Source organism: Felis catus, chromosome B4 (genome assembly GCF_018350175.1).
Source record: "Felis catus isolate Fca126 chromosome B4, F.catus_Fca126_mat1.0, whole genome shotgun sequence".
Taxonomy (NCBI): Eukaryota; Metazoa; Chordata; class Mammalia; order Carnivora; family Felidae; genus Felis; species Felis catus.
The window spans coordinates 64,625,903-64,651,847 of NC_058374.1; the positions used below are offsets into that span (position 1 = coordinate 64,625,903).

At 37.9% G+C, this 25,945-nt stretch overlaps 1 protein-coding gene across 7 annotated transcripts in view; it reads left to right on the forward strand.

The window, feature by feature from the left end:
* Window positions 1–25,945, forward strand: part of BICD1 (BICD cargo adaptor 1) — a 264,954-nt gene that overhangs the window by 226,111 nt on the left and 12,898 nt on the right. For 3 of the 7 annotated variants that reach the window (XM_023256909.2, XM_023256911.2, XM_023256913.2), the window contains exon 7: window positions 1,595–1,802. In XM_023256909.2, the coding sequence (XP_023112677.1) occupies window positions 1,595–1,802 (208 nt within the window). Of the gene's footprint in view, window positions 1–1,594; window positions 1,913–2,881; window positions 4,713–16,166; window positions 16,176–25,945 lie in introns of those variants that run through there. The other 4 variants (XM_023256907.2, XM_023256908.2, XM_023256910.2 and 1 more) reach the window with 4 other exon arrangements.

Below are 25,945 nucleotides of genomic sequence, written 5' to 3' on the forward strand. Positions count from 1 at the left end.
GCAGATTTAGTAGATAACTTATATGTAGCTGATATAAATGTAAAAAACAAAACAAAACAAAACAAACCCTGGGTTTTATAGGAGCCCTGGAATCTGTCCGGCTTTCTTGCATATGAGGAGAGAAAAGTTTCAAGCTCATACTTTGTGATTGACTCTCTTGGTGATGGCCGTTAGAGGGCTGAGTGCTTGGTGAACCACAGAGATGCAGAAGACCTGAATGAGCTGACCTCTGGGTCTGATCCTGGGAGAGTTTGAGAAATAGAGTGGATATATTTATACACCTCTGGCCACTGTGGGGGGCAGGATAGAGAATGGGGATGGTACACAGTGCTCCCTTCTTTGATGAAAGAAATCAGTCAGCATTACATGCAGAATTAAAATATATATATTTCCTCTTTTAAACAGAAATCAAAATATTTTTAATGGGACATTTATAGTCTTAATCTGGCTTAAATAACCAGAAATTTGTTTTTTTGTTTTGTTTTGTTTTTTTAGGTATAGTAACTGCCTTGCTCCATAGTATTTTTAAAAGTATTGTTATCTGACCAATTAAAATAAATCCAGGATGTTAAACCCACCTCGTATTTTACTAAGACACAATATTTCTTTTGGTATCCCTACTATGCTTCTTGACATTTAAGTTTAACAAAAATGGGACCCACCTGCATTTCAAGTTCTTTCACCTAGAGTCTGTTTTTTCTTTAAAATGCTGCAAGGCTTATCTTAATTTCAAAGTTTGCACGGCACATTTTGGATATCTCCATCAAGTCATTAACTCTCAGCTGGTGCATGAAGAGTATTTGTTGTTATTATGTTAGTGGGTAAGTAAACGCAGAAAAAAAACCTGAAAATTGTGTGATCAAGCCTCCCTTCCAAATGTTTGTGTGCTTAGATTTTACTTTTGTTGGGGAAAAAAGATCGCTGAGCTTATCTTTTGGCTACAGCACAAGTATCAAAGCCGAAGAAAGATGTTCCCGACAGCCTGCTATATCTGTATCAAACCCTATGCAAATCTTGATTTTCTTTGACATCTATGGCTTTATCTTCTGGTTAAGAAATCTTTGAAAATATTCAGGTTTCTAATTCAGGCAAATCTGCCATATTGAAAACAGTGCAGCTGCAATGGGGACTCAAAGTAAAACCTATAAATACAGATAAAGGAGGAAATGTTTTCTTTATAAACACTATTATTCCTTTGCATGCTACAAGCCTAGTCTATGATAAACCTGTCACATTCCTCTGAAGAAGATCATGTTACACAGTAGAAGAAGCTATTGTAACACATCTAAGATGATGTGAACATTACCTGAAATGTTACAGTTCACTCTTCTGCCACCATGGAGCAGCCTCCATAATAACTCTGTCACTGGGGTTTAAGATGTCATCCATTAAGAGTGTCCCCATATGCACTCCATGGTATGGAAGAACCGTCAGTTCTTGAACCTTCTCCAGTTTTCCACTGTAATAGGTTACCTCCATTCTGCTCAGGGAAGACCAGTGTTCTAAATCTAAATTCCAGTGAAATTCTCAACTCAAGTTCCACATTTAGTGTCCCCAAGATTTTCTCCTGACCACTTTTTTATTTGGGTTCTAGATGTGATGAGTATGTCACACAGTTGGATGAGATGCAGAGACAGTTAGCAGCCGCAGAGGATGAGAAGAAGACTCTAAACACTTTGTTACGAATGGCTATCCAGCAAAAACTCGCCCTGACCCAGCGGCTGGAGGACTTAGAGTTTGACCATGAGCAGTCCCGACGCAGCAAAGGCAAACTTGGAAAGAGCAAGATCGGCAGCCCTAAAGTAAGTGGGGAGGCATCAGTCACCGTGCCCACCATAGACACTTACCTCCTGCATAGTCAGGGCCCACAGACACCCAACATTCGGGTCAGCAGTGGCACTCAGAGGAAAAGGTATGCATGCAGCGATCTTCATAGTATGGTGCAGAGGCCAGATTTTTAGTTAACTGCAAAAATTAATGTGCTCTTATTGTGGAGGATGGAGGAAGGGAAGGAAGAGAAAAACTGGGAGTGGGTGTATAAATGGGCCTTGCTTGGCCCTTCCAAATCAAATCCTTTTGATAATCGTGTTTATTTGTTCCTTTCTGTCCCCCATGCCCCACATCTTGATTAACCATAATATAATTTTTGAGTATCTGTCAACATTCTTGCTGTTCTTTGTATGCATAAATTTGCCTCTCCCTTACCTCCAACCTAAAAATTGATAGACAAAAAAAGGTGGATATTAAGAATGAAGCTGCGTTTTACGTGACGTTTAAAAGTCATTGTACCTCTGGTAATGGTGCTAGTTACCAGCTTCTCTTTAATGCGACAAGGATATGAATATGTTCTTTTAGGGAAGCTTGTCCACATTACCAAATCTGACAACTGACTCAAAGGAGATGTCTATATTTAGGTAAATGGAATTGATTGTGTGTAGTCTTTTCCTTAAAAGCAGGTTGTTGTGCCTTTTCATTTCGTATGTGAATGTTGCTCAAAGAAATCATTTGCAGGGTTATTAGCGGCTTGATTTGGTGACCTTTTTACAGAGTCCTGGGTGTTGAATTACTTACCCTGTATTTTCAGTTAATGGTAAAATTTGTATTTTAGGAATTTTCAGTAAAGTATCAAATAATATAAATATTTTCTGTTTGCGGTTCAAACTGACTAACGATAATAAATTTCTTTTCCAGTATCCAGTACAGTTTCCAAATAGGGTTGTATCCTGGTATGGAAACTAAGCAATAAGCAAAAATCTTGACTTACATGTTTTAAAAAAATTAAATGCCAATGTAAATAATGTTGTCACTGGTGAGGCTTTGAAAGGTAATTAAAGTAAAACTTTTTTGTTTCCTATATGTATTTTCTTGGATCTCCTGCAAGACAATTTTCACCTTCCCTTTGTGATCAGAGCCGTCCCAGGACTTCAGGGGCTACCTACCTACAGAATTTATTAAGAGTTCCCCCTGATCCCACCTCCACAGAATCATTTCTTCTGAAGGGCCCCCCTTCCATGAATGAATTCATCCAAGGGCACCGGCTCAGCAAGGAAAAAAGGTTAACCGTGGCTCCACCAGGTAAACATTTTTTCCTTGGGTGCATGTGATGCAGATGATTAGCTGAGTAGACCACTCCCCCTTCCTCCCAACCACTCATGTCCACCCATCCACGGAGTCCAACTTGGACCACAGGTAAATTCCTGCAGCTAACATAAAAATGCCTTTATGCCTAGCGTCCCGTTTCCTCCTTGACTCGGCCAGACGAGCATTCCTTAGGAGTCTCCAAGGACTTCCTTTTAACAGCCAATGATGGAAAATGAGAGTTGGAAGGAATGGGATAGGTCAAGGGAACCTAGCAACAGGCGTAATGCAGGGCACACACCCCCTGGGTCCTATCTGCAGCGTGGTAGCTCATAGCGATTCCATCTTGATCAAATTTTGTCATTTTGTTCTGATATTTTTTAAGGTAGTTTCAGTCAAGGGAGCTATCTTTATAAAAAGCCTTTGGGGCTAATCTCCTTTTGTAGTGACTCAGAATGTCTCTTCAATCACTATAGAGAAAATAGAAGTAAAATCCGCTAAGGTTTTGCTCCTCTGGAACATTTACATCTTAATGTAATATTCTTGTAGTTTGCAAGCCCTTATTGATTTATGCTTACCAATATGCTCACATTTTATTTTTAGCTTCACTGTTTTGCATTTTTCTTTTTCTTTATAAAAAATTTTTCCTATGAAGAGCTTCCTATGTGACTTCTGGCAAATAAAGTTCAGCCCTCTGAGAAATCCCTGCACGCTAATTATAGGTCAAAGGTGTCATACAGGAAGTCCATGAAACAAAATAAGCCCAAAGGCAGCATAATGGTTAGTTGTCACAGGGAATGAAAAAGTAAAACTAATTCAAGTTAGCTGTCAACACGAGCATCTATATTTCTGGCCTCCCTTGAAAGATTCTGAATATCTGACAGCCCAAGGTCAGTGTCCATGCGTGTCAATAACCTGTCAGAGCCTCGTACTGGCTGCTGCTTTTATGCACTTTTCCACAGCCCCCTTACTCCCGAGTACTGATACCCAGCCTGCTGCACCCATTTTTGTTATCTTCTGAACCCTACTATAGCCTTTGAGTTTGCCACAGATTTTTTTTTTTTTAATTCACTTTAGTTGTCTCACCTACCTCATTTACTTGATGTTTACCTTAATTCCTTTTTGGAAACCGCTGCCTTTGGATCTGTAATAATATCCTCATATGATTCACGAATCAGCCTACTGATTGGGATGAAAAGGTGTGGTGTGGAAATTTATAGCACATAATCAACATTCTAAGAATGTTTGAGCAAATGGGTGATGATAACGAGTTGGGAGAGCATAACAGCCAAAATGTATGCCAAAAAACAAAACAAAACAAAACAAAAACAACAAACAAAAACCTACAACTCTGCCAGGTGTTCTTACTTTCATAGCTCATTTCCTAATATTTCAGACCCCTTTGGAAGGTACCTTGAAGTATCTGTAAATCACCAAAACGATTGTGATTCATCAGGATATCTAACTTGAATAAAACACTTCAAGTTGTTTTAGTGTTCCAAGTGGATTTAGTAGCACTATCTATTGGAACTTAGGAAAGAAATCCTATGATTAATTAGGAACCCTATTGTATTTGAATTAAAAAGTGACCTATCAGTAAGATTAAAAATTAATAAATATTAACAATAACTGTTTTCATTTTGTGTATGATCATTTGATCCTTATTTACTTTAATGTGTATTTACATCATTGTCATTACACTGTCGAAACCATTAACATTACATTGTAAACTTTTCTATGCTACTACCTCGACTATTTTTATTTTTAAAGGTTGTATCATAAATTTTGTTTCAGATTTTATTCCTTTAATCTCTACTTCTCCTGTTAACCGCTGGGGTGTTTTTTCATTCTTTGTTATTTTCCGCAGTGCTGCTAGAAATACCCTCATGCATTCAACTTCTCATCGGTTTCGTTTTTTTCTCAAGTGAGATCACTGGGTTACAATGATGAAAATCTTTATGTTTTTTGCTCCGTTTTGATGTTGCTGTCAAAGAGGATAGATCAGTGTACTAAGAGTCTCACAAAATATTTTTCCCTTTTCCACACATTCTGAATGTTTCTAGTTCTTTTTGCACACTGTACCCATCTTGCAACTCTAAGGCTAGTGAGCCTACATGAACGAGAGTAGCATTATGTTTTCTCAAACGCTTGAGTTTCAAATAACCAGAAAATGCCGTTGGTCTTAGAAATTATTATTTTATACAAGATTAGAGATGTAAATAATGTGGCATTCAGAATCATCACTAGGCCAGAAAATCATTTTAATCACAACTTACTATATATCGATAAACCTTACATTTTTAACCATTTATTTGAAGTTAAAATAACGGAAGAGGGGAGGGAGTAAAGCTGTTATCATAGCCTAAGGAATTTTCAGTTTTATACCACGGGCCCAACCAGATTAGTTCTTAATCAATTTTTAGAGCAACCCAGCAACATTTTTTTAAAAAGTTTTGGTTAAATCAATTACTATAAAAAGTGACTAATTACCTATACCAAATTGCAGCTTCAAAAAATATATTAGGGTTATTGACACTGTATATTATTTTTCCTAGGCTGAACTGCATTGGGTAAGACATATTAAGTATTATTTATAATGGTTTTACTATATAAAATATGTTCAGTAAGCTGAGAAAGGGAAAATATACCATATATATCCAGTCCAATGTTCTCTGTAAGAAGTATTTTAAACCCATGGGAAATAATAGATTTTATTAGTCTTTTTTATTCGTGAGTTTACTGTAAGTTACTGATAATTATAAAATTTACTAGCTAGTAACAATATATGTTCATCATTTTAAAAGGACAATTCCCTGTTAACTTATTAGAATGTTTTTTGATAAGCTTTCTGAAATATGTTTTTAATAGGTTGTTGTAGGTGATTATTATTATTCTAATAAGTGGGTTTTCTATTGAGGACCACTGAAGTAATTAATCAAATCATTTCAGTAGACATACAAAGAGTTTAGTTTGTTTTGAAGCCTTTTGTTGAGGAATTATGACAGATATAAATCTCATTTAAAAATCTAAAACACAAAACACAAAATATTATTTACCATATATAAGGTATATTTTCAAATAGATTTTATTTCTTTGAGATGGTCGGGAGAAAACCCATCTTCAAGCTACAATTTCTCAGTTTCTGGAGAATCAACTCTAGGATGGGGCACTGATTTTCAAAATTAATAGATTGTTTTGTACTAGTTAATTTTCAACATTAATATAACCTTTTGGAGGAAATTTTGGCCTTTGCTTCTGATTTCGGCTGTGTCTGCTGCCTCATCCCCTGAAATTCCAGAGTTTCTGTCCTTAGCTTGTTGACTTTCTTGTTGATGACTTTGTCCTTATCATGGCATACAAAATGTAGTGTCCTCACACATAGGGCTACTATCCTTGATGAATTTGAATCCAAAGGGACTCTGTTGTCATCAACGAGTTTACAATCAGGCAGCAGGTGGCGCATCTTTATAAAATCATTAGTTGTTTTATATTATTTATAATATAAATGGTTGTATATTATTTATACAATAATAATAATAACAATAATAACATCTTACTATTTCATCAATACGTACAATCAGTCTACCAGAATATGTGAAAGAAATCCGTGTAACGTATAGGTAAGAGTTGCTATTTCAGTAAAGACTTGACTGCATGATTTGCACAGGTAAATTAGGTTCCTGAACCCAGTTGCAATGTGTGTATCTGTGTCTGTGTGGAGGCTTCCCCACACCAACCAACAAATCTCAGACACCGTCAGGGTGTGTGCTACGATTCAACTGAATTCTGACACTGTGTATCCAGAAATAACACTGCATTCCACGGTCCCACAAAACTGCTGCTCCCTGCTTCCAGACACCAGTTGAAAGGCCAGATTATTACTTGTGCTTCTAACTAACCGGCTATAGATTAGGGGTTCCAATGACTCCCACTTTGGCTTCAGATACCAATCATAAATTAAGTTGTTACCTATATTTCCGACCAACTGGCTATGAATCAGAGTTCCCATGACCCCTTCCTCAGGTTCATTAATTTGCTAGAGCAGCTCACAGAACTCAGAGAAATATGTTACTTACTAGATTACCAATTTATTGTAAAAGGATCTAAGTCAGGAACAGCCAGATGGAAGAGAGGCACAGAGCAAGGTATGGCAAAGGAACTGGGAGTTCCATGTTTTCTCCCAGAGCACACTGCTGTCCCCAAATCTCCTCAGGCATTCACCAGTTCAGTCCTTTTGGGGTTTTTTGGAGGCATCATTACACAGGCACAGTTGATTAAATCATTGGCCATTGGTGATTGATTCAGCCTCCAGCCCCCTCCCCTCCCCTGAGGTTGGGCCTGGTAGGACTGAAAGTTCCAAACCTCCAATCACATGGCAAGTTCTCTTAATTCTCCTGGTAACCAGCCTCCATCCTTAGGCAGAGTCCAAAAGTCACTTTATTAACATAACTGGGGACACCATTGTCACTCCCAACACTTAGGAAATTCCAAGGGTTGTTTTTTTTTGTTTGTTTTTGTTTTTGTTTTTTGTTTTGAGAGCTGTGAACCTGGAACTATGGACAAAGACCAAATAAATCTTTCTTATAAATCACAGTATTGCAACAGGATAAACAAGAAATTTCACACTTACAAAAGCAAGTTGGAACTCTCTTCTTGAAGTAACAGCCTAAGCAGTTTGCTCTTCGTGCTGCATTTTCCGTTTAGGAGCTTTCTCTTTTGGATGTTTTGCTTTCCCATATCATTTCACTTCCCTCTGTCCCTCCACACTTCTCTCTTTCTCTCCCTCTCTCTGACACCATTACTGAACTTGTGTGAGAGAATGGTATTCTTGTGAAATCTGAACATTTTGTATGATGTTTTAGATTTTACCCGTGTTTAAAGCAGCTCACAGAAATGTGTTAACCTTAGATATGCAATCACCCTTTCAGATGTATAGTCAACAATAGACACGAACATGTTCATTAGTGAAAATTTCACTGCATTCAAACGTTTATTTGTCTGTCTTTTATATTGCAGTTTATGCTCTTAAGCATGTATCAAAACCATATTTCTTAACTCATTTGCTCACTCACTCATTCATCAGAATGTAACAAAATGTATTGAGCCACCGTTATGTGTCAGGCACTTTTCTTGGCTCTTGACATAATATGTTATGTAAGGGAAACACCATCCCTGTGCTTCAAGAAACTCCTAGTCTGTAGGGGAGGTAGGTAGGCAAATAAGTAACGGTGTTATTAGGTTTTCCCAGAATAAACAGAGGGTTTTGGGTGTTTAGGAACATTCTCCCAAAAGAAATGCAAGCCCTAGTCGTGAAAGGTGGCTAGATGTTGATGGGCAGATGATAGGGATGCAGGTGTGGGTGATGAGCAGAGCCTCCTAGGAAAGGAGGTCGACCAATACAAAGGCCACGAGGTTGGGAACTAGAAATTGCAGCAGGACTGAGGAGTGATGGGAAATGACACTGGAAAGACAAGCAAGGACTTGAAAACAGACGGCCAGGTTAGTGAGAGTGGACTTTATTCCATTGGCAGAGATGACTGTTTTAAGAATAAGAACAGGTTTTCATTATATACGATTGCCCTGATAAAAGGTGGAGAATGGATTGGATGTGCCAACACCTAAGGTAGAGAAGCAGATACAGTGTCTGAAATTTGCAGATGAGAGGTGGTAGAGACTGGAAGTCAAAACTGGAGCACTGTGAATGTTGACATGTGTCTGAATGTAGAGAAGTCCAACCATACCCGACAGCTGGTATGTCCTGTGTACCCACAGCCTACTTTAACAGCCTGTCTCCTTCATCCTCCCACATTTTGTAGGTAGAAGGAGCTCAGTGAATGCTATTTGAACTGACTTCCTGAACTAACAAACAGCCTCAGTGGTGTTTTTTTTTTTGTTTCCTAAAGCTTATTTTTTCCCTTAGAGGCTTCTCCATTTTTGTGGGTTCCCTTTCCCCATATCAGTATGCTTCCCGCCCCCAACAGGATTTAATTCTTGAAATAGCCAGAGTGAACAGCATTCTGTTGAAACTTGTAACCTTGGGGCGCCTGGGTGGCTCAGTCGGTTGAGCGTCCAACTTCAGCTCAGGTCATGATCTTCCAGTTCATGAGTTTGAGCCCCGAGTAGGGCTCTGTGCTGACAGCTGGGAGCCTGCAGCCTGCTTCGGATTCCGTGTCCCTCTCTCTCTCTGCCCCTCCCCTGCTCACACTCTGTCTCTCTCTTTCTTTCTCAAAAATAAATAAACATTTAAAAAATTTTTTAAAAAAAGAAGCTTGTAATCTTTTGGGCTTGTATTTTCTCTTAACATAGCTTCTATAGAGTTCTTCTTTACAGATGAAAGCTTGGGTGTTTTCTGATGCTGGTCCATGTTGCCCTTACTTTGAATCTGACAAAACAGAAGTTAAATCAAAAATATCAATCCAGGGGCGCCTGGGTGGCTCAGTCGGTTAAGTGTCTGACTCTTGATCTCGGTTCAGGTCATGATGTCACAGTTGGTGAGTCTGAGCCCCATATCAGGCTCTGTACTGACAGTGCAAAGCCTGCTTGGGATTCTCTTCTCTGCATCTCTCTCTGCCCTTCCCCCACTCGCTCTCTCTCTCTCAAAAATAAATATTTAACAAAAATATCAATTCAGAAAGTTACCAATCACATCTCGAAAAATACATGTTTCTGTCTTGCCCCGATGTAATATGCAATTAGAAATTGGTTCAGATTTCCAAATTTCAGTGTATCATGTATGTTGCAGGAGTATTTTTATTTTTCTGGGTTAGTCATGCTTCATTTTACAGTGGAAATGTCCGACACCCTCACATTTCTTTTCAGTATTTCTTTCAAGGAGCAATTCCATTTTTATAGGAAATCTTTTCCTATAGAATGAATGATCTTGAGTTGGAATATGCAATGTTAAGAATGCCATCTGGGGGAAGAAAAAAAAAGAATGTCATCTGAGAGATGTGTCTCTTCATTAAATTCCAGTTGAAAATTAAAAATACCCAATTGAAACTGAACAATGTAGCTTATTTTTCCCAATAGCTCTATATTTGGTTTGGTTAGAGAAATACCTGTGCATTCTCTAATTTAGCTGAATGTTTTGATTTTTGTCTAGATAACGAGTTTAGTATAAAAATATCTTAGAATTTTAAGATTTTTCCCCTTTCTTATTTTCTCTTATAAAGTGTTTAACCTGTATGTATCCTATACACCAGTTTTACCATTGGGTACATAAATTACACAAATTATGAAGACTTTTCTGATCCCTTGTATCCACTAGATAGAATTGCCTTCCTCTTCCTCTCTGCCTCACTACAGGTGGCATGGACACAGTGTCTTAAATCAGATTCCTCTATGAATCTATAAGGTTTTTGGCAGGAACCCTGTTCCTTGATCTTTTACTCTTCAAGATCTTGCACTGTTCGTGGCACATAGTTGGCCCTCAGTTTGGTGGATAATTGATAATCAGTCCAAATTTTCTACGGTGTCTCAAAATATTTGGCTTTATTGTGGTTTATCATCTATACATGTAGTTCTTCTGATGTGTAGATTAAAAATAGCGTATTTCAGATGTGATGTAATGTAGGTAATAGAATAAAATCTGCATAACAGTTGTATTTGGGAACTTTTCAAGTGGGGTCTTCACTTCTCTTGTTTTATTCAGACAATGTGTGAGATATATATATATATATATATATATATATATACATATATATATATATGTGTGTATGTATATAAAATCTTGAAGTTCCTGTATTTGGTTGTTTTTATATATGGGTACTTAAAAATCAAGGCAATTATAAGAAAATATCCACTTTAGAGGCAAAGTTTATGAATCCATGTAGTACAGAGTAAAAGATTGCATATAAATATGTAGGCTTTCCTCATTTTTTATTCTTACTCCTTTTTATATGTTTTTAAAATAGTTTTTAAGTATATTTTCAATAGATAATGATGGTCCAAAGTTCAAAAGGTATGAAAGAATATAAAATAGAAGGTAGCTCTCTCCCAGCCTCCTTCTCATGTCCTTCCAGAAACATTCTCTATATGTACAAGAGAATATCTATAAATATGTACATATATAATCACAAGTATATATTATATATGTATGTATTAACATTGGCACAACCACAAACATTGTTATGCATGCTATTTTTTTCACTTAATATATCTTGGCTTCCTTTATATCAATATTCATCTTTTTGTTTATTTTTAACCAGATGTTAATGAGGAGAAGGAAGATATACTTGAACCCTTTACAAAATCTTAAAAATGTTTTCATGTGTAGAATAGAAATATTTCTTGCTATTCAATAAAATGGGAGTCATCAGATGTTTCACCTCCTAGACCAGAGCTATTCAGTAGTAAGATAGTGTGAACTAGATGTGTAATTTTAATCTAGTAGCCGTATGAGAAAAAGTAAAAAGAAACATATGAGCTTAATTTTAGCAATATGTTTTAACACAGTGTGTCTATATTATTATCATTGCAACATGCAGTCAATAGAAGCAAATATTAGTGAGATATCTTATGTTCTGTTCTTCTTGGTCCTTGAAATTCAGCCTATATTTTGTACTTAGAATACATTGCAGTTTGAATTAGCCATATTTCAAGTGCTCAATAGCCAGATTTGGCTGGTAGTATTTTATTGAACAGTGTAGTTCTAGGCCTTCTTGCTTACCAATAGTTTTAACTACATATAATTTCTGCACAGAAACTTCAGTTTTACTCACTAACATCTAATTTTAAAATGAGACTTAAGATGGTACATATTTAGGTTTTCTTTTAAAATGAAATGCTAGGGGACACCTGGGTGGCTCAGTCAGTTGAGCATCTAACTCTTGATTTCAGCTGAGGTCATGATCCCAGGGTTGTGGGTTTGGAGCCCCGTGTTGGGCTCCATGCTAAGCATGGAGCCTGCTTGATAATTCACTCTGCCTCTTCTTCTGCCCCTCCCCCCATTCTCTAAATAAAATTAAAAATGAGATATTGGGCCAAATGTTTTTTGTTGCAGATTTATTCTGCTTTGTTTGTCCCTGATTGGTGGCAATGCTCTTTTAGATAGGTACATATTAAATGTTTGTATACTCTTCTTTATACTTCTCCTTTATTTGTTACTAGGCATCTTTGTCAGTATTATAATTTAATCCCTATTGTTTAGGTATATCCTAAGAAACCATATGTCTTAAATATTCTTAAAATAATAACACAACTGAATTTTTCTAAAATTGGTGTAATCAAGCTTGTAAAAAGTCCATTTTATTTAGGGAGTACATTGAAAATGTTTATAATGCATCCTGCTAGTTTTAAATGACAGAATTTAATGACACCATATATAGACTGAAAGCACACCAAAAAAACTCTTTCCAGGTGGGTCCCCTGTATTTTCCTTTTGTCCAGGATAACAGAGAAGATAAAGACAATACTAAATAAATAATTTCATGGTGCGTACTAAAGCCACTCAATAAATAATGCAGAATTGAATGGAACATCTGACGACCAAAGGATTTTAATTTATTTTTATTTTTGTCTTTGTTTCCTACTCCCTCCTCTGTGAGGTATACTATCCAGAGCTTAAATTTTCTTGAAAGATTCCATATTTAAAATCTGAGCATTGTAAGCAAAATTAGCAGTGATAAAAAATGTACTGAAGGGATCCTCAGGAAAACAACATTGTGGCAGGAATGTACATATTAGATTAGACAATATTTTTTATTCCATGTTGACTATTTTAGTATAAGTATGTAGTTTTAAACCCACAGAAATTGAAATTTTCTTGTTAAATTCTTCAAGGAAAAAATGAAAATCTTCCCCAATATATCCGTTAAGTGAAAGAAAATATAGTTTTTGATAGACCTAATTATTGCATATTCAGGGCAAAAGTGGTCAGGTCATACTTGTGTCCTCTAGAGTCCAGCTAAAGATGGAGGCCTCCAGGGGCACCTGGGTGGCTCAGTTGGTTGAGCATTCCACTTCAGCTTAGGTCATGATCTCGCGATTTGTGAGTTTGAACCCCACGTCAGGCTCTGTGCAGATAACTCAGAACCTGGAGCCTGCTTTGGATTCTGTGTCTCCCTCTGTCTCTCTGCCCCTCCCCCATTCTGTCTCTCTCTCTCTCTCTCTCTCTCTCTGTCTCAAAAATAAGTAAACATTAAAAAAAGAAAAAAAAGATAGAGGCCTCCATAAACTGGCTAAGTTCAGAAGGATAATGGAGGGGCATAGATGGGCTGGGACACACAAAAGACACAGGACATTCCAGGCAATAACTGCCTTCTTCTTCTGATTCTGCCCAAATGACACTGTCTAGCTCACTAAAAAATATCAGTAAGCAGATAGAAAACATCAAGGAGATGTATACCTCTAGGATAGGTTTCTAGATTAGAGATCCTGCTTCCGACTCACTGAATTGACCAGCCTCTGCCACTAAAGGACCAACTAGTCCAAATACTGAATTTAAAAATTGCTCACGTTCTCTGTGATCTACCTGTGCATGCTCCCAACTCAAGTCAGGGAACAGCCTTTATTCTGCCAACCTGTCATCAGTTACCTACAGCACCTAACCTAGTATCTTGGGTATCCTTTGTGGGTGTCAGGTGCTACAACTGTCTAGCACTGGCATCACCTTGCCTTCATATCCCAAAGCTCCTTATGCAAAAGAAGAGTTTTAGTATTCTGTTCTGTTGGGCAGCTGGGACCTTCCCCTCATTGTATTCCAGGGGAGAATAGCCATCAGCCTCTTCTTTGCTATGCTCCCACTATTTAATCCTGTTTGTTGGCACTAGTCTATTGTATTCTACTGTTTGCCCTCACTGCAACTACTTAACAACCTCTGTTATTTTAAAACAAAACCCCTCTGATTATAAACATTTCCCAGGATGTTAAATCCAAACTTCAGCTTTCAAAGGGATGCTTTATATCTACAAAGAACTCTAAGAAAACATAAGAAAAAGCCACAATGGGTCTCCAGTGAAGCCAATTTTGAGGTTAACAACAGTAGACTCCCCTTTACATTCATAATGATATATGGACAGAGCTTCTCCCAACTCTGGAGACTCTGATTCTATGAGTACACATTATTCCCTTCATGATCGGGACTGGAGCTTGTGTACAACCATGTTTCTAAATAGACTTGCAAGTAAAAACATTAAAATATTTCAGTACAAGTAGTACACTTTCCAACAAGAAAAAGGAATATTCCCATTATCTTAAACAGAACAACCTTTTTTTGTTTGACAGTCTGAAGTGTCTATGTGTTATGAACTGACTGTACAAGGCAGAAAAGAGCAGTGTCCCACACTGAATTCTTGCAGTGTGCTAATGCTTTGATTTCCTTCCCAAAACTGATGGGACTCAATTTCTAAAAGCATACCTAGATTATTACACATGATATGGAGGCCACTGATTTAATTTAGATATGTTTCTTTGGTGCCCATCACCAAACTCTCTGGAGGCATTAATAAATAGCTGGGGGACGGACCTTTCCACGTGCTAACACTGGCTTCAGTGGCTCTCCTGAGCTCTGGGCAAGTTGGTCAGGGTCTGAAGGGGCAGCCTGAATTCTGCTGGGAGCATGGTGCAAATAATGGGTAGATGTAATGCTCATGGGAAGACTACACTTGCTTGAAATGAAGTAGTGAAAAGGTAGTTCCAAAGCACTTGCACCCAGACTACTTACAGTGACCTAGTAATTAAACTTGTACAGCTCATCGACCAGAAAAGATTGACCGTGGGTGATACTCATTACATGACAATGGAGCCACCCTGGCTTTCCTTTTGTGCAACAGTATGTCCCTTCTTCTACACACCCCTCTCTTCCACCATCTATTGATGCTTCTTTGGTTATCTTGGCAGTTTCCTCAGTGTATTGTGCTTGAAAGGTATGAGAGGAAAAAGGAAAAACACCAAACAGTTGACTTTATTCCTTTCTCTTGTTTACTCTAAAAAAAGTAAAGTCATAAAGATGTCATATAACTCTTTTTTTTTATTTTTTTTTCAACGTTTATTTATTTTTGGGACAGAGAGAGACAGAGCATGAATGGGGGAGGGGCAGAGAGAGAGGGAGACACAGAATCAGAAACAGGCTCCAGGCTCTGAGCCATCAGCCCAGAGCCTGACTCGGGGCTCGAACTCCCAGACCGCGAGATCGTGACCTGGCTGAAGTCGGACGCCCAACCGACTGCGCCACCCAGGCGCCCCATATAACTCTTAATTTTATGGTCCTTTAATTGTCACCTCTCAGCCAAAAAGAAACAGTCATTAATGTGCTCTCCACATCACAAATCCAAAGTTTTTAGGAACTGTACATGTAAAAGCCAAGTTCGTTTCCATTTTGCTCATTACTGGACTCTGGAGATTTCCTTTTTCTTTTTTGGTGTATAGGTTATGTCACTTTCATGTGTCCAGACCATAAATCAGATCTTCTTCAGGGGGACTGCTCAGGTCAGTGAAGGTTCTCAAGAAACGGACTGATCAGATTGTTACTCTTAAAATAGCTAAAGGAAACAACTCTAATTTCAAATATTTGCATTGACTTATATGAAAATGTGTGTGTTTATTTTGCAGGATACTGGTTTAGAAACAGGACTGTCATTTTAGCTAAACCTACTTTTAGTAGATATGAAATTGTTGCTTTTTTTAGTTGAAGGGATAAACTTTCCTCACGTGAAGTACTTTTTTGCTGCTCCGATGCTGTTCATCTAGTCTGTTTTTCGCTCCAAACTGGGCCTTGCCTTCCAATTCTTCATCACACATAAGGGTATGTCTGACTCCAAATAGAATCAACCGATGATCAGCTTAGATGGTAAGATCTGAAATTACAAGTTTAGAGTAGGAGGGAGTACCATCCCTGGTACTCTGGTCAAATGGCACCCAAGACTGGCACAGATGTCACAGGGAGGATGCTATTTAGCTTACCTTGCACACCGGTTTCTGGCAGCCCACAGTCACGGCTCCGCCTCCATTCATACGTCCTTAAAAAAAACAAGTATAGATTAGTTGCTTACTCTGAGTAGGTATTTATGGAATAAGCCGTTATGTAATGACACAGAATCAGTTAAACATACATTTTTTTTCTCTTTTTATGCACTACTTGACATCAAAAGCAAAAAGAGGTAAGTTGGCTATAAACCTGTAGGTGAACCTCATTTTCTTTAATAGATTTATTCTTGAGTAGCTTTGCTTCAAACAAGTTTCCATAAGTCAAATACTTTTACATTAGGAAGCTTGTCATTGTAAATCCTTATTCTTTGATAAATGAATAAGCACCTTCTGTAAACCTGGATTTTAAAAATATTTAATATTTAAAGATACTGCTTTTCCTTTAACCGAGTTATACTTAGGATTTAATTTGCTTGTGAGGACATAGTGCATTTTGTAACACTTGGTTTAGTTTGGGGGTTTCTGAATTGTTTCCCCCCCAAAATATGGATTACATCAGTATTTCTTCTTTTCCAAGAAAAGTGAAAAAAGCCAAGAAACAACTGACATTGGTGAACATCTGTAATTTTCAGATCCATCGCTTTACAGAAGAGGATGCCCTGAACCTCTCAGAATATTTTCTAGTGTTGACTTTTTTATGATGAAAAAATATTAAATAAGAAAATCAAACACATTTCACTGAGTGGTGTCTCATATATTTTTCTTTTCGGGATATATTTTTACAATTGATCTTTTTGGTGGGTTTTCGGTGGTAGTTTGTTTAACTTATTTCTCTCTTGTGTCTTTTTGGTGATGAATCAATTCTGACATTTCAAAGGTATAGCTGGTCTTCATCTGCTACGTGCTATTATTCACTTTGCTGAATGAGAACAGACCCATCATACCACCTTGAGTTAACTCTGCCAGCTAACATTGTCCTTGGGAAGGTCATTTCTGAACAAAAGGCTGTTTTCCAAAAGGTGTCTAATTGGTGTAAGAATCTGGTAGCAAAATGTACTTTTACCTCTTGGTGCCACTGTATTTCATCCCCCTCCCCTCCTTTATCTTCTGTCCTTCCCACCGTAAGGAGTTGATTACACATGTGCTCATGGTTTCATTATACATTGTTCAGGAGCAGAAGGCTGACTATATTGCAGGGCATTTTTATATTTCTCTTTCGCAAGGTTTGAAATAAAAAACAGATTGTGAATATTGCTTTGTTTTATCAGCTAGTTATATGATATCCATGAGGACAGCAGATGGAAAGCTGGGTGAAAGTTTTTGTTTAATCTATGATGACTGAAAGGTCTAAAGATGCTCCCTCTTCTTCGCAAGTCATGCTCTGATTCTACATCATTGAAGACAATTTTAATGCTTGTCACCAAAATGTGATAAACTATATGCAGTTGTCATTTGTATGAAGGCGGAGCCAGTTTAAAGATGTGTTATCGGGTCATATGTTTGCATTGTCTATATTGAATTTTTTCTATGTATTTCAACAATTCTGTCTTTACTGTTCTCTGGAAAATTTTAATGAATAATGATTGTTTCTATCAAGGGTATAAACATGTCATGGAATTTGCTGTGTTAAACACTGATGGAAAGATAAGGCTGAAGTGTCTGGTGACATGAATTAGCAGATTACCCTCCTGAGTAGTCAGAAATAAGGCTATTGTCCTATCGGTGGACACTTTCAGAGAAACTAATGTATTCACAGGATATGTTGTATGTTTAGCAAACAGGGATGAGATAGCCAACTCTATGTGTTTGATTATAAAATGCTAAAAGTTGATTCACAGCTATCCATTTTTATTAGTGTCAATGTACCTTTAAGTTCATCATTAGACTTTTACAAATATTTCAACTTTTCTTAATTACTGTTTATATTTATGTCAATGTTTCTATTTCATGCTCTCCTTATTATTTTTCTTTATATAATGTTTCTACTTTAAATATTTCTTTTTTTTCCTAAATATTCTGTATGTCTGTTTTTTTCAGTTTATGTGTATAGGCATCCATAGGACTATTTAAGCGTTCAAGCCGTTACTATTAGGAGAATGTATTTTGATGCTTCTTTCCATGAACTTTTCTGTTAATTCACTAACACACTATTAATCATTTTGTAGATTTAGTGAGGAATAATTTAGTATTGATGTTATTTGGCACACTTTAAATAATGGCACTTAAAAATTATTTTCAAGATTTATACATCCGAGTTTTACAATTATCAAAGGACAATAATTAATCACCCAATATCACTAAACTAGCTCTAAAACCTCTATCAGATAGTATTTCCTCCTTGTTAATTCTTTCATTAGAAAGATGATGACAGGAATGCCTAATTATAAACTCTCCCCTCTTCAAGTGGATCCATCAGACAATGCATTAATGAAGTACTAATAAAGAAACAAATCCAAGAATCCTTTAGGGAAGATGAAATCAGTATATTAACAAGGATTTTTTCACCACATGCATCCCCAAGCAAACTATTGTGGGGAAACGAAGAATTATAAGAATGATAAGACAGGGTTCTCTCTCTCTGAACCACGTAGAGTGACCAAGGAAATTAGACATACTTCAAGGACAGCAGTGGTCAAAGCTGTATACAAAAGGAGTTTAGGGGAAGCAAATGCTTCCCTCTGGGTGGTCAGGAATAAAAACAAAACTTGTTATTTCTGAATGGTCCAAGAGAAGAGCATTTCAGATGAATGTAATGATAGGGGCAAAAAAAAAAAAAAAAACCCAAAAAAATCATTGTCAAGATGATTTCATCATATGGTCTATCTTGGCTTTTTAAATTTTACTGTTGTCAAAAGCATTTACTTAGTTACTTCAAGCTGAAAACCTCAAGGTCACCTTGACTTCTCCCCATGGTGTTCCTCATGTGTAATCAATGGCCAATTCCTGTCCATAGACCTGGGCTGTATGCTTTCACAGACATTCTCTCACCTGGTCTGCAAAGTTGTATTTAATGTCCTCACTTAACAGAGAAACTGAAGCTCAGAACAGTTAAGTCACTTCTTCGGTGTCCCTCAGCTACTGTTTGGTGGAGTAGGATCTAACCACAAAGGTCTCTCTGATGGACTTTAAATCTCATGCTGAAATGGAGGAAAGTTGAGGAGCACAGGGGAGAGAGAATGGAGAATGAAGAGGAAGGCAAGGAGACCACAGAATTGCTGCAGAAGTATCATTGGCAGATGGAAGAAAATTATCGTGATTTACCCATTATCCATCCCCAAGGATTGTTGTGTAAAGCCCTCACTTAAGACCTGGCTGTAGGCATAAGTATGACAGTAACTAATCATGAGGAGCATCTTTGTGCTGTTATCTGCAAATATCCAGAATTCCTGTGTTTGGGAGGCTTTTCTTTAATAATTATACATTTTTTCTAGAAACTTGTTTTCTAGAAAATACTCAGATATCATATTCTGTCATCGGTTTAGTTTTCGCCAATACCACTGATTTGACCACTTTGGCATTTAAAATGCTTTTTTGCTAAGAAGAAAGTCTGCAGAAATTCGAGTACAGATGTTCATTTAGAATTTGTGCTTCTGGCCTTTTGTATATGTCTTTTTCCCTGAGTTTCCTTGAATTAAACCTTATTTATTTGTCCCAACTCTTAGACTGTTTAGAGTTTGGAAAAGTTTAAGTTCTCAGTTTACTTAGAGAAGTACTGGTGACAGAGTAAGAGAGAAGAGTGGGGGTGCTAACTGCTTCCACTTTGGAGCAACTACAGAGGCTCCATATTAGTTTGCGAGGACTACCATAACAAAAGACCATAGACTGAGGGGCTTACACAATATACATTTATTTATTCATCGTTCTGGAAGCTAGAAGGCCAAGATCAAGGTTGGGCAGGATTTGTTTCTCTGGAGGCCTCTCCGCCTGGCATGTAGATGGCCACCTTCTCTTCACATGGCCTGTGTGAGCCCATCCCTGGTGTCTCTGTGTTCTCTGTCTCCCAATCCCTTCTCTTCATAAGGCCATCAATCAGATTGGATTAGAGCTGACCCTAACACAGCAGCATTTTCACTTAATGACCTCTTTAAAGATCCTGTTTCCAAATATACAGTAGTTACATTCTGAGGTAGTGGTAGGGCTTCCAACATATGAATTTGGGGTGACAAAATTTAGTCCATTACAGATCCATGGGGCATTCCACTGGGCTTGTGTTCTCACTGTGCTTCCCTCTGCAAGCGTGCAAAGAACATCACTTGAACCTTTCTGATCCTCAGTGTCCTGATATCTAAAATGAGGATCATGACAACCAAAGTCAACTGAGTTTTGTGAGCCCAAAAAAGCTTTATAAAAATCACTATAAAAATCTTACGGAAGGTACCCATGCACAAACTCCTTAACCTTGGCCTCAGGTTCTTGTTTGCAAAATAAAAATAAATCCTATCTCTTTTAAGTTTTTTTAGGGATTAAAGAACTGTTGCATGCAAAATGCTTAGCCTAATGTCTGCAAATATACAGCACTTACTGAATGTTCCATGTTACCATTATTTCTCATCCTTTCCTCTTCCTTCTGCATTCCTTCTGCCTGCTCTTCCTTTTCTGTCATGGCCCAAATCCCAATTAGTGACTAGTTTGGAAGTATATGGCCAGGTGTGTGGAAAGAAGAACGAGGGATATCCTTTCATCTCTCATAAGGGCACAAAAGAGGATGTCTCTATGTTTGGATCATTAACTAAGGAGCTATTTTAGGACAATCTATAACTATCTCTGTTGACCTTCTGTTTAATAACTTTCATCGTTAAACATTTTTTTTTCTACTGTTAATCATCTGTCCTCATTGAAAGGTCCTTAATGAATATTGACCATTTACTCCAAGTAGGTAAGATTTTTGTTCCAAAGTGATGTCCATTTGAAAATAACAGTAATATCATTATTTATGACAGCAGTTGTTTAAGTGGGTAAATTTAATTACTGAGCCCATCTTTTTTTAACAGTCTTGGAAATAGTACATCAAGTAGACAAAGTGATTAACTGTCTCGCCAAGAGGCATGTTTGCATTTGTATCGTGATTTTCATTTTCCCTGCCATTTTTGAAGTATGTGAGTTGCCATTTGTAAATGAGAAGGGGGAAAAAAGGAAAGCACACATACTATTCCTTCCCACTTTTCTTGTTGAAGGAAAGATGCTAAAAATATCATGGCCTTATGAAAGATGAGGAAAATGTGCTCAGGGAGAATATGGAAGTGAGAAGGTGAGTTCCTAGATGAGTCAGAGAAAGAAATGTGGAAATAGAATTTTTGTATAATGGAAAAGAAAGATATTTCTCTGATCCGTAGACCAACAACCTTGAGGCTGATTCTAGGGAAATTTCTGGAAGCTGATGGGTTTCATATGCTCAGTATAGAATAGGGATCACTAACAGCCAGCATGAGTTCATCAAGAATGACTTATGCTAGATTTATTTTCATTCTCTATCTTGTAAGATCAGGAAGAGTGGTAATATAATATACCTGAATTTTGGCAAACAACTGACCAGGTATTTTATAATGTTTTTTAGGATAGAAAAATTCTAGATGATGTAATTGTTTAGGTCCGTAACTGGTTGAAAGACATCTTCAAAGGGCCCAAATTCATAGATTGGTACTCATGACATAAGGTCTCTACTTAGCCTGACCCCATTATTGGTTACTAATCTTAGATAAAGATGAAGATATCAAGGCTATGATTATCACATTTTCTAATTTGAGGGAGAAATAACAGGGAGAGGACGTTACTATACTAGATGACAGAATAGGATCTAAAAGATGCATCAGGTAGGAAAAGGTGAGACTTACTGTAGATAAACATAAAATTAAAAGTATGTGAAGGGCACTTGGCCGGCTCAGTCGGAGGAGCATGCAACTCTTCATCTCAGGGTCATGAGTTCAAGCCCCATGTAGAAATCACTTAAATAAAACTTTTTTAAAAAGCACATGAAATATCGCATTGGGATTCCAGACACCCCAAGTACAAGTTGGAGGAAGCATAACTGGATGGCACCCTCTGTAGGCAAAGTGAGCTCGTATGAAACAGTGTGACACATCTGCCGGAAAAAGAAAAAAAAATCCATGCAGGCTTCTGCTCTTTGAATAGAATCAGGGTATCTCAAATGAGGCAAGACTGCCAGCCCACCCCACCAATCACATCTTATCCCACATGATTTCCTTTCTGAACACCTCACTTTTAGAAGATTGTTGCACAAACTGGAACATGGTCAGAGAGCAAGGAGGCGAGTGAGGGAAGTTGAAATTGGGTCCTGTGAAGAGGAATTTGCATTATTTGGCCCGAGGAAACCTCAGGGGACAGGGAATTTTCATAGGAAGATGTGTAGCGCCTGGCGGAGTCTGTGGTCATGAGGGAAGGAGATGTGGTGTGGAAAATAAGAGCTCATGAAACGATAGGGATGCGTCAGTTCTCAGGTCTGGAACCCCAGGGGTGGGGAAGGCTGGCCACTCTGTAGGGGACCATTTGACACAAAGAGCTGCTGCTACGCTTCCCGCAGAGCGTCTGGCACCAAGGAAGCTGTCCCTGCAGCCGCAGGGTCCTCATCCTCTCACCACTGCCTGCTGAGCCCAGTGTGGAGCCAAAACACAGAGGTGGTCCCTGCCTCCTTCCACATGAGGCTCTCCCTCCCTCCCCAAACAGCCACCAGGAGGCTCATGGGACCTTCTAAGGCATTGACTTTTTAAAAAATTGGTTCATATTTCTAAGTTGCATTAGGAAGTTTAAAAGTAATAGAAGCCAGAGGGGAAAACCCTATAACCAGACTTTCTCTCCCTAATCGTTAATTTACAGAAATTGCATATTATCTCCATTCTTGCACCCTTGATCTTGCTTTGTGTTTTGAGGGAATTGGTTGCCTTCAAATTACTATGTCAACTATCTGGTGAAGTTCTTATTTTTTTAACTTTTTTTTTTTTAATGTGAATTTATTTTTGAGAGACAGAGGGAGAGAGAGAGAGAGGGAGAGAGAGAGACAGAGCATGAGTGAGGGAGGGGCAGAGAGAGAAGGAGACACAGGATCTGAAGCAGGCTCCAGGCTCCAAGCTGTCAGCACAGAGCCTAACAAGGGGCTTGAACTCACAAACCGAGAGACCGGGACCTGAGCCAAAGTCGGCCGCTTAACCGACTGAGCCATCCAGGTGTCCCTGGTGAAGTTCTTATTTATGTTTCTTTGACTCTATGACCCCCATATTTCCTAGAGGCCTCAGCATCAGAAAAGTCTGCCTGTTTTAAATACTTGCTCTGCCACTTTCTACCTGTGTGACGGTGAGCAAGTTAATATATATGGTGATCGTGTATTAATTTAATCAGCGAATGTTTGTGGAACACCTACTATGATGTCAGTTCTGTGTTTGTTGCTAGTGCATGAAAAATGTTAAAGGAAAAAAATAGCCTTAGGGTATATGAGATTCTGATATCGTTCCCATATATCAAAAATACTTATTTTCTTATGGTAGGAATAGTGAAAATAATACCTCCAGAGCATTGCTAAGACTTACAACAGATAACTAATATAAAGTTCCTAAGAGAAATTACATCATGTTGATTCAGCGAATAATTTCCTTTCTTCTTTCTCCTTCCTTTTTTTTTTTTTAACTTCCTTTCTAGTCGGCTTTGTTTATGGAGGAATGTCATACAAGGGTAGTCTTTATGTGTATACCAGTATAGACCTGTCAATGCTTTAAGCTATAATATCCCTTATTCATCTGCCTTGAGGTACTAACAATCTCTTGAATATGCTATGACACGTCTGAGGCCTGTGACCTTATGAACATACAGTGTTATCTAGTTCAGTTCTGAACATTTCAAATACTTTAATTTTTTGATGAAAGATTTTATTACTATTAGTAGAGACCATAAGCCATTTATAGTTGCTAAGAAGTTCTTTGGCTAACTCATCATTTTAGGCATCAGCCTAGATGTTACAACCTCCAGGAAGCATTTTCTGGCCATTTAGACTCAGTTAAGTATTTCTGCTCTGAGAGTCCTACATTTTCCTATCCTGGAAAGCAATGCACTGATTTGTGTGCAAATGCAATTCAGCCTTTGGCTTATACAATCCTGGATTCAAATCCAGCTCCACCTCTTGGTGGACTTTGGCTACTTAACCTAAGTCCTCCTTTCCTCATCCATCAACTGTGATTAATAAAACAGGATTACAGGAGAGCATGCATGTTAAGGGCCTACCCAGTGCCTGGCACATGGTAAGCAATGAATAAGTGCTGGGTGGTTATCATCATCACCATCATCATCATCACCATCACCATCACCACCGGCATCATGACACTTATTGTAATTGCTGGTTGAATATGCTTGTTTTACCCAATTGGCCAGGGACCATATCTTCTCTGTTTTCCTTTTGTCCCCAGTGCCTCACAGATTTGAACACATACTCAGAGTTTAGTAACTTGATTGTTGAATGGTTGTGATGAGCTCAGGTGACAGTAGTGACTCCTGGAGTACTTTAATATATCCTGCATGAGTCACATAATTGTCATCTTTTATGCCCTCAAAAGTAAAGGGATTTTCCCAATCCCCAGCCCACCCACTTCATTTTACAAAGTGCATGCTAGTACACATCCCACTGTTCAGCTGAGCTAGATGTATGTGTAACTGGAAGGCTGTCAACCCAATAAGAGAGTTTAAAAAAAATTTTTTTAATGCTTATTTATATTTGAGAGAGAGAAAGAGACAGTGCACAAGTGGGGGAGGGGCAGAGAGAGACAGAGGCAGAATTGGAAGCAGGCTCTGGGTTCTGAGCTGTCAGCACAGAGCCCAATGCGGGGCTCGAACCCATGAGCCATGAGATCATGACCTGAGCTGAAGTCAGACGCTCAACCGACTGAACCACCCAGGTGTCCTGAGAAGAAAGTTTTAGAAGGCAAGTCAGAGCAATATGGCTGTTTTTCAAATTTTATTTTTCCATCTATCACCATATTATTTGTGGAATTTGCTTTTTAACCTTTAAGGACAACACTTGCTAAGTACTTACAAATAACAAGTGCAAAGTAGTAATGATAATGAGCCCAGAGGTGATGTTACTACTAAAGTAGAAAAAACTGATACTACAAGTGTAAGGAATATCCACCACTTATTAAACAATTCATTAAGGGAATACACTGTGGTCCTGCTCATCTGCTTGCTAAATTTTATCACAGAGCGTATTTTGAATGAATAATAATTTGTAACTACCTTAGCAAAAAATATTTCTATTGTAAGGGAGAAATAGGAAAAAAATTAGACCATGTAAACCCTCAAAATTAATTCTAAGGCTTGTCATTCCACAGAGGCCAAAATTTTTTAAAAGAAGAGATTTACCTCCCTGGCAATGGAAGACATAGGGCCAAATTCCAGAGTGGTTTTCCCAGTGTTCACTTTCATTTCCATCCATTGTATTTACCCAAATACACCATAGGAGGGCAGCATTCTCCTGGTTAACTTAAACAACACTGCTGATCGTATCAAAATCATTATCTGAATTAGCCCAAGACATCCCTAAATCATCACTTAGATCAGAAAGCTGTTGGAAAAGATAAAAGGAGCATGAAGGAATTCATCCTTTAAGACTCTGAGTTTCTACAAAAGGGAATCATTGAGTTAATCAAGGTGCAAAATGAGAAGACAAAGTTAAAGCAAAGAAAAAATAATTCTCCAAAGTGGAGAAAATGGAAATATTTCTTACATTTGAAAGACTTTTACTAACTATGATAATCTGAACACAAGCTACTCAGTGAGAATCAGATCTCATTCTTATTAGTAAGCAATAATTAATAAGCTATTCTGCAACAAAGACCACCTATGAAAGGCTCCCTTCAGTAATGATGTTCCCTTGAATGAACTCAAATCAGGCCTGTCTACTTAGCATCACAGACAGCTTTAGTGAGGTTTCAATGTTGCAAGCAAAAGCATTAGCAGTTTTCACAAATTTTGGTATTCTGGAGTTATATGAGCAGGTTTTGCTGTA